The sequence below is a fragment of the Papaver somniferum genome, unplaced genomic scaffold (assembly GCF_003573695.1).
Source record: "Papaver somniferum cultivar HN1 unplaced genomic scaffold, ASM357369v1 unplaced-scaffold_139, whole genome shotgun sequence".
Taxonomy (NCBI): Eukaryota; Viridiplantae; Streptophyta; class Magnoliopsida; order Ranunculales; family Papaveraceae; genus Papaver; species Papaver somniferum.
The window spans coordinates 1,594,927-1,604,562 of NW_020623156.1; the positions used below are offsets into that span (position 1 = coordinate 1,594,927).

General features: G+C 35.7%; 1 protein-coding gene and 1 long non-coding RNA gene across 2 annotated transcripts; one reads left to right on the forward strand and one right to left on the reverse strand.

Moving 5' to 3' along the window:
• Positions 1-2,034: 2,034 nt before the first annotated feature.
• On the reverse strand, positions 2,035-4,203 carry LOC113335242 (LRR receptor-like serine/threonine-protein kinase GSO1). The gene has a single exon (XM_026581354.1). The coding sequence runs from the start codon at positions 4,201-4,203 to the stop codon at positions 2,035-2,037; it is 2,169 nt and encodes a 722-aa protein (XP_026437139.1).
• Positions 4,204-6,786: 2,583 nt separating this feature from the next.
• On the forward strand, positions 6,787-8,191 carry LOC113335315. Its single transcript, XR_003353267.1, has 3 exons — positions 6,787-6,917; positions 7,104-7,457; positions 7,769-8,191. It is a non-coding gene; the product is annotated as an uncharacterized LOC113335315 (long non-coding RNA).
• The last annotated feature ends 1,445 nt before the right edge of the window (positions 8,192-9,636 follow it).

Sequence of the window (9,636 nt, forward strand, 5' to 3'; positions counted from 1 at the left end):
AAAGAGAATAATTTTTTTTTGTTTCCCTTGCTACCGACTCAAGATCAAGTTGGCTCACTAAAGTCATCTTTCCCCAAACCTTCTAACAATGATCATTAGGTTAATTTGGGTCCGAGTAAGAAAACTAATTAGCAAAGACCGGATCATGGTTCGTTGTCTCAGGTATCGGTATCGTCCTCATAGATACAGAGGCGTTATGATGATTTTAGCGCTACCGATGAATAACGTTCACAAAGAGTACATGTCTAATTAAGATATTGCCGCCCTCTATCGTATAGATTTGCATATATTAGGTGTTCAAGAACATGAAATATATAAGGTAAAGGTGATTCAACCAATAATGTAATTGTAAAATAATTTGTTATATTAGATGTGACTGAGCATATTTTATTGTCTCCCCTAGTTATAAAAATGATATGAAAATTTGTTGTTAGTTATAAAAATGATATGAAAAAAATATTAAAGCTCGAGTTAACTTCTTTAAAATTTGAATAACAAACAAATGCTTGGCTCTACTCTACTAACTGATATCCCGTTTGTAGAGGATTTGTCTGGGAACTGAATGCATCTTCTAGTGACCCTTCTAGGTTATCACGATGCTCGTGCATTAGATATTGATATTGTTTATCAAAATCCCATTGATTCTTCATCCTGAAAAAGAATTAATCACTAAATGACATTGAATTGCATTTGTTGATCTAAACCATCTAAATCTTGATTTAGTGGATGTTAGGACTCTGTATCATTTTTACTGTCAAGGTTAACCTACCGCGCTGTACAAGGTATAAATCTTGTTGTCCTGAACTATGATCTTATTATTCTAACTCATTTGTGTTACCGATATTAACATTATTTTGTTCAATTTGGTATAAAAATTTGAACATGCCTTAATGTTTACATGCCTTAATGTTTACATGCCTACCTGTTAGTACTGGGTGATAACTATATGTATCAACTGATACACGTCTATACATCACAAATACAATCACTATCGACAGATACATATATGTGATATCGAGAATACAAATGTATTGAGGATCTTGGATCAGTGCCAACAAATACGGGCACGTATCCATAGATACGGCTGAAATGAACTTATTTTACTTCAGACGGGCCGTCCCTCCAGGTTTAGCCCACTCACATACACCAAAAAAACACCACTTTATCTCATCTCCAGTCCACCTTTCCTCATTTCTCTTACTTCAGTGTACCTGAATAAAAATTTCTGAGGAGTCTCTGTGGTGGCCGCACTTGCCGGATACGTATACATCGAAAGAATGGCTCCCGTTATAACTTCCAAATCGGTCTTTCATTGACGACAAATCAGATTTGGGCACAGATTTGGGTTTTTCTCGTATGAAATCAGATCGTTGCATAATCAGGATCGGTAAGATGAGTTTCCTTCCTATCTATGGCGACAAATCTAAAATAATTCCATGAATTTTTATCTAAAATTTCATGCCCTAATTATCTTCTTATACTGAAATTTTCCCCCTAAATTTGAAATTTCAGGAATTAACTGAGCCCTGGAATGATTGAAATGGAATCTCTGATCAAAAACTTTTTGACGATGAGGATAAGGTTTGGTATTCTTCTAATTTTTTGACAATTTTCTACAATTTTTCTGTTTGTTCTACAAATTTCTGTCAAGGTTATCATGGATTGAATCTCACATTTGTTGCAATTATTGGAACAAAAACTATGTCCATTTAAACTGGAGGATAAATAAATACTACCTCCGTTTCTCTGGAAAAGTGTTACTTTCATTTTTTTTCAATTTAGCCTAAAAATAATCCACTTTTTCATTTTAGCCTAAAAATAGTCCAAATTAAAAAAGTGAAAATAACACTTTTCAGAAACGGAGGGAGTAATAGTCGTAGAATCATGGATGACAATTCACAAGGACAGTGACTGTCTATATGACTCTTTATTTAATAAGATTGTCATTTTGGCATCGAAAAATCATGTTTATGAGGTTTATAGTTGTTTATTTTCAGTTTGGTATTACAATGTAATCCGAGATGCACTTTCTAGTCATTTATGAATAACAAAGAAAATAACACCATAAAACAAAAGCTTCTCTTTTACATCATCTTGATCATTGTCTTCTTCAACTTCAATTCCATCTTCTTCACCACTTGCACAAGTATTCTCTGTAGGGAACCCACACAACAAGTAGTTACCAACAAAAGCTGAACCATCTAGACTCAGTGTATCAAAGTGAGACCCTCTTGGTATCTTACCACTCAAGTTATTGTATGATAAGTTGAAATACCCAAGAGAGTCTATTGATGTCAAAGACTGTGGGATTTGTCCAGACAAATTGTTGGAATTCAAATCTAAAGAGTCTAAACCTGTCATGTTTCCCATACTATGTGGGATTAGTCCTGAAAAGTGATTATGTGATAAATTGAGAGTGGAAAGCCCTTTCAGCAGACCCATCTCATCTGGGATGTTTCCTTCGAGAATGTTGCTCGATAGATCAATTCCTGAACTATAACCGTATAAGTGCTCCAATTGGATAATCATCCCTTTGATCACCATTTGCAGTTGGACATCAACAGCAAAAGCAAGGTCATTGCCATACGAGGATGTGTCACTAGTTCTACTCAGTAGCATTTTCAGGTTTCCAACTTTGTTAGGAATTGGACCAGTGAGATTGTTGTTCGATAGATCTACGATTATAAGCTGGTTTAACTTGGTAATCTCAGATGGGATTGATCCCCAGAACTTGTTTGACCTTAAAGAAAGAATTGCAAGACCATTAAGTGAACCAATGTAACTGGGTATACTGCTTTCAAAATTGTTGTTTCCCAAGTTTAGAAGTTCCAGATTCTCAAGCTTTCGTATGAAACTAGGAAAAGAACCATTTAGACTGTTATCGTTTAGTTGAAGATATCTGAGCTCTCTTGCCTGTTCTAGCTCATTTGGAACATTTCCAGTGAAATTATTCCTGCCAAGGTTTAGTGAAAACAGAGAAATGCAGTAACCAACACTATAAGGTACAGTCCCGGATAGCTGGTTGTTAGAGAGGTCAAGGTAATTTAGATCGGAGTATGCTGTAGTAACTTTTACACAGAACGAAGCTGGTATCGGACCCAACAACTTATTACCAGATAAAGAAACGAAATGAGCACCAGATAATCTTTTGCCAGTCTCTACTGAGATTTCACCACTAAATACATTTTGTGATAAATCAAATGTGTAAGAATTTTGAGGTGGAAGTGGAAGAGGACCATGAAGATTATTATTCGATAAATTGAAACTTACACGTGTATTTTGGTCGATACTAAAATGAAGTTGATGGGGTAGTGTTCCTTGGAAGTAGTTTCTTGCGAGATCTATGTTATTGAGAGTTTGAAGGTTAAAGATACAAGACGGGATAGCTCCTGTTAACATGTTATGAGACAAATCTAAACTCTTAAGATGAGTTAAATTACAAATAAATGTCGGGATGTATCCTTTCATATTGCATGATTTCAGCTCTAAACTTTCAAGTTGATATTTGGTCCATGGAAGTAAGTTTCGATCTACAGTTATGTTATTTGAGTTAAGATTTAGTGAAGTTAAATTTAGATCATTGATCATAGATATCAAGGAAGTTATGCCCCCTATAGAATTCTGAGACAAATCTAAATACTGTAGGTTTCGAAGCATTGTAATGCAGCTTGGTGTTGTTCCTGTTAATTTGTTTGAAGCTAAAGAAATTTCTTTAAGAAAAAATATCTTGCAGATTGACTTTGGGATGTGTCCTTGAAAATTATTGATAGACAAGTTGAGAAACTGTAGATGTCTTAGATTTGAAATGGAAGAAGGAATGTAACCTGTTATGTTGTTCTCAGAGAGGTCTAGAGACTGTAATCTAGAAAGGTTGTAAATTGAAGAAGGTATGGATTCCTGAATTGAACATCTTGAAGCAAAAAGACTGATTAGTAACGGTGCATTTGAGATTGAACTTGGAATTGGTTTGCCTACAAAAGTTTTTGAGGTATCAAGTATTTCGAGCTTAGGCCATTGATGTTCTTCAAGCATAAAAGTAAGGTAAGCATGAAGATCAAAATTCCAGCTGACATGAAGCTCTTTAAGTTGAGGGAGATAAGGAACTGAGTCTTGTAACTGACAACCAGATAGGTGAAGAATAGAAAGTGAAGTTAAATTAGCCACCTGGATGGGAATTGGAGAATTCAGATAATTGAAGTTCATTCTCAAATATGATAGATGCGAAAGATTGTGAAACTGATGGATAGGAAAAGGGATAACAATACTATAACCAGAGAGATCAAGATTCTAAGATTTGAAAGAAAAGAGATTGGTTCAGCAAAGTTTTCTTGTGAAGCTGCTGCAGCAGCCTCATGTAGATTGACACCAGCCAACTTCAGTACATTTAGATTCACCAGCCCTTTTACCCACTTTGTAGATGATGATACCAAGGGCAAGGTAGAGGTTGAAAATAATGCTTCTGTAGCTATAAAACTGCAAGAGATGTCCAAGTATTGTAAAGACGATAAGTTTGAAAATTGGGTGGTAATCGAGCCAGAAAACCCAGAATTGGAGAGGTCAGGATGTCTAAGATTTTTCAGATTAGAGAACTTATCTGGGATTTTTGTGTCCGTAAATTTGTTGAAGCTAAGGTCTAGATACTCTAGACGTGTAAGAGTGAAAAGGGAAGGAGGGATTTTACCAGTAAGTGCAGGAAGAGTGGAGATTTCTGAGGACCCAGTGGCATTGTTGTAATCTAGTTTAATCGTGTTTCCAAGGTCTATTGTGACAACGTGAAAGGAACCGTTGGAGCATCCGACTCCATGCCAATTACAGCAGTTCCGATGATGTCTGCCTTCTTGCCATGAAGACAGGCGATTCGCAGGGTCTTCGAGTTGTGATTTAAAGCTTAAAAGAGCGATTCTTTCATCTTCATGACAAGCATGAGAGACTATTAGTGATTGACTGATTACTAACGAGAAGATGATGAAATAAATAGTATGAAATGAGGGTAATTGAATATGGAATTTATTCATGGCTAACCAGATCCAAATTAGCTATTTATGACTTGTTTAATAGCTTGTGTGATTGTTATATATATAATTTTCTTCAACTTTTTCAAAACAATGAATTCAAGATTTTGATACTAGCTGGTGGTTTTCTTTGACTCACTATTGAACTTAGGGGGTACACCATAGTTTTTTGTCATATTGTGTTTGTCTCAACACCGGTGTAGTGACTTGTGAGTGTGATAGTCTTTGAATGTGTTGCTGCTGAATTTAGAACCACTCGGTTAGTCAGCAAAATGTTAACTTTAGATTCTTTGACACAGAGAGATATTATCCACACTTGACTTACATCATCTCCTGTCTATTTTACGTTTTTAATTGAACAATTGTTTGGAACAGTTTAAAGGGGCTATAATAAATACATGAAAAATATCTTCAGCTACTTCAGACTTTGGTAACTGAAAGTTAGTTTAATGCATATGGGAATCTGTATTTAGTACCTCTTGTTTAAGAGGTTAATGCTTTGTTATAGGCCGGGTGAATTTTTTGGCTGAATTAGAACTCTGAGCGGGTGCTATTCACTGAATTGCATCATGTCAGGACTCAGGACGAAGTTACAAAGGATCAAGTAGGAAATGAAAAAACCATCTGTTGTGAATTTTGCATAATTAATAGACGTCCTTACTTAGTGTAAATGTTATTTGGATATAGGGATTCTATCTATGCTTATTTAGATTTATAGATACGAAACTGTAGAAAACTCAACATCTACCAGATGAAACTGTGCAAGTAGTTATCCTATGTATGCTAGGAAAACTAATGCAAGCACTAGAGGTAAATTTGTGTTACATAGCTTGTCCTGATGAATATGTGTTGAGAACGTGAGATGTATTTTGCAGATTCAATTTTGTCGGTCGCTGAATTTTACAAATAATTTTTTGTTTGCAGCATGTCGGTGGAGCCATAAATGAAGCCGGATTATTACCAAACTAGCAGGGTCTATGGCGATAGAAACAAGCGATTTGAAGGGCCTTAAAAGTGACCAAGTGAGCTTAGTTTGGAGTTGCTTATAGTTTTTGGCTGTGTCTGTTTCTTCTTTGGTTTGTGCGTGTCCCAGCATTATGTTCTGAAAGGTGAAAGAAATTAGTGGAGCAAAGAAGACCCAGCAAGTCAAAAGAAATGATTCTGACAGGACTTATCCATATATGTTAAAATCCAACTGAGGTACTGTTGAAACGAGTGAATCTTTGGAAGAATTGGAAATCTTCAAAGGTCAAGATGTGTGGTTAATGTTGAACTTCTTAGTTCCTATCTACCGGTGTAATCTGTTGAATTAATGACTCGCATTACTGACAGATCTTTTTAAGTTAAGAATTTTCTAATTTACAAACATCAGTAATCGCCCACATAAACAAAAAAATTAGTACTCTCACAAGCTCAATCTTGAATATCCTCGGAGATGGTGCTGCACAAAACTGAACATCAAACAAGATTCCATTTTTTTTTGAAGAAAACAAATGTTTATAATTGAACAACACACTTGTGGTGTAATCATGTTTTTATTTTCTTATTCTCTTTACCCTACTACTACTAGGGTTTGTCTCCCTCATCCTTTGTTTAGTTTCTTCAAGCCTCTCCCACTCTTCATTTCTGTTTTGCGCCGCCTCAAATCCCTACCATCATGGCTTTCCACGATAAGTAATATAGATATCTCCTCTCATATATAAGTAATATAGATCTTGCTTTTCCTACAATTTTTTTTTTCTTTCTATATTCTTACAATTAATATATTCTTAGAATTAATATGCATCGTTTCTTTTTTTCATTGTTTTTTCAAGGAGTCTGCTGCTATAGGTCCAGTCATCTGGCTTAATGGACCTAGAAGCAACTTATTATTCTCCCTATATGTCACACAAGATGTAACTTACTGTAAGTTCAATTTACTTTTTCCTTTTGCTTAACCTTTAGATGCACTGTCTTCTATGTGTAATTTAACAAAATCTGTAGATCCTCCATTTTTAGGATAAATCTTTAATGCCTTTGGAATTTAGAGCGAAATATCTTTTTCTTGTGAATTTCAAAACACTTGCCCGAATTCATATTTCTCAATTGCAGATGAGGGAAAAAAAGAAAGAAAAAGAGGTTCAAACTTTGTCTCAAAACAGCAGCTATGAGGTATCAAATTTTGTCGGCAGTGCCGTAGTGGTGTGTTTCATATACACATGACTGTCTAAGAATCTGATACAACTTTTGAATTCGGTAGAGGGTAGATGCATGATTACATGGTGTAATGCCACAAGTTTGAGCCAGTATTTAGTACTCTCGGGGGAGTTGCCAGAGGGCGATAAAGCTATTCTCAAGCACCTCTAAAAGTGAGCTGACCAGTACCAAATCCAAGAGTTTTAAGCTGGATTTTCGTTTTGAAAAATCAAAGATAATATGCTGGCACTACGATATAATATTATTAGGGTGAGTCTTTCTTCTGTTCAGAACACTTGGGTTTCCCCTTTGTATCAGAAATCACCACTCACTAGTTATTGGCCTTCAGGGTGAGTATTGAATATTACACAGAGAAAGATGTGACTCATCTAATTTCCTTGTTTCTTTTGACCCATTAGATGTACAGTCTTCTTTGTTTAACAAATCATTATTTGGATATGGGTGATCTCATTTGATGTCTGGATAAATCTTTAATGAGCTAGACTTAGAAGCTTAGAGCGAAATAAAAAATTATTGTGGATTTAAAAGACTTCATCTGATTTCATATTTGTCAATCACAGGTGTGTGGAATTAAAGCCGAAACAAAGAACGAGGTTTAGACTTGGCGAATCAAAAACACAAATGCGGAATCAAATTTTGTCATCCAGAATTCATACTACTTTTTAAGAATCTGATAGAATGATTAGATAAGATGCATAATGGTGGTGTTTATGTGCTAGCAAATGAGTGTTGCCCTTCGCTCAGGCAAACAACGCTTAGATGATTATTGATGTTTTCAGTATATTCCTGTGAGAAAGAGTGGTCAAAGCCTACAAGTTTAAAATGTAACTTGCGAATGAAGGTCGATGCATAAAATATCTTAATTTTTTTTAAATGAGTTTTTGAGCAATCAATAAACAATTGAGAGATAGATTAGGTAGTATTTTTTTGTAACATGTGATGCTACAAAACATTTTTGCATTGTTAATATCATTGATAAATATGCTGCCTACCTTTGTTGATAAAGGTCTACTGATAATTCTGGTGGTATGTTTAGCATTTCATATCTTTCAAAATCCTACATTTGTTTAGTTCTTACACTTTCTACCAAATCATCGAGATCGAAATTCCATACTATTTTATCTATGAATATGACTCTGGGCCATGTTTATTTTCCCGTGTCATCTGATCACATTGCAATGAAATCACTACTAGCACTATCCTTCCTCTAATGATGTTATGGTCAACTTTCCTGCATGGGGGACAATACAAATTTGCCTAGCAGTCTAGTGCTGTTGTCAAGAACAGCCCTGTAATTTCTGGTAGAGCTGTAATCCAAACAGTCTATTATGTATGTGGACTTGTTCAATAGCTTGTCTGATAGGTATATATAATTTTCTTCAACTTGTTTAATATTGAATTCAAAATTTTGATACCTAGTGATTTTCATTGACTGACAATTGAATTGAGATTCGCATAGGGGACTCTATAGTATTTTTGTCATACTGTGTTTGTCCCAACACAGGTGGAGTGACTTGTGAGTGTAATTGTCTTTGTTTGTGTTGTTACTGAATTTACACCCACACGGTTAGCAAGCATAATGTGAACTTTAGATTCATTGCCACTGACAGATATTTATCTGTAATTAGTACAGGTTAAAGCTTTACTTTAGGTCTTGTGGTTTTTGGGCTGAATTAAAACAACCATTTGTTTATGGGGGTCCAATTCACTTGAACTGCATGATTTCACGACGATCTTACAAAGGATCAAGTAGAAAATCAAACAACCATTTGTTGTGGATTTTTGGGATAATTTAATAGATGTCCGCACTGAGAAAGTAAAAATGTTATTTGGATGCTCTAAGAGCAACCACAGTCATGACCAAATTTGGGGACTATACCCAAATTTGGTCCCAAATTCAGCCGCAGTGGTACTGACTAAAACCATATTTAGTCCAGTTAATTAGGGTTTGCGACCAAATGTGGTCGCCAACCCAGACTAAAATGATTAATAGTAGGACGGAAGTATAATGGGCGTATGATTTCAGACGGAAGTATAGTGGACGCTCCACATCGGGCGTACGTATAAATAACGTATGATAATGGGGCGGATGTATATAGAGCGTTTGAGTTAGGCGTTATTATAAACACCGCCGGGCCATACGTAGATAAAACCTACGCCCCATAGCAGACGCAGTTATTAAAAACGCCTGGTTTGGACGCAGTTACTAAAAGCGCCTGGTCCGGGCGCATGTATTATGACCGTATGCGGGAGACGGACGTATTATTAACGTCTGTGTGAGACGCATGTTTTATGGGCGTATGAGTGAGACGCATGTTTTATGGGCGTATGAGTGAGGCGCACCCAATCAAATTTCCGTCACATTCGATTTAGGTTTTGCCCTAGATTTTTCGTCTGTTTTCGTCTTTTTTTTTTTCTTCTGTAAAAA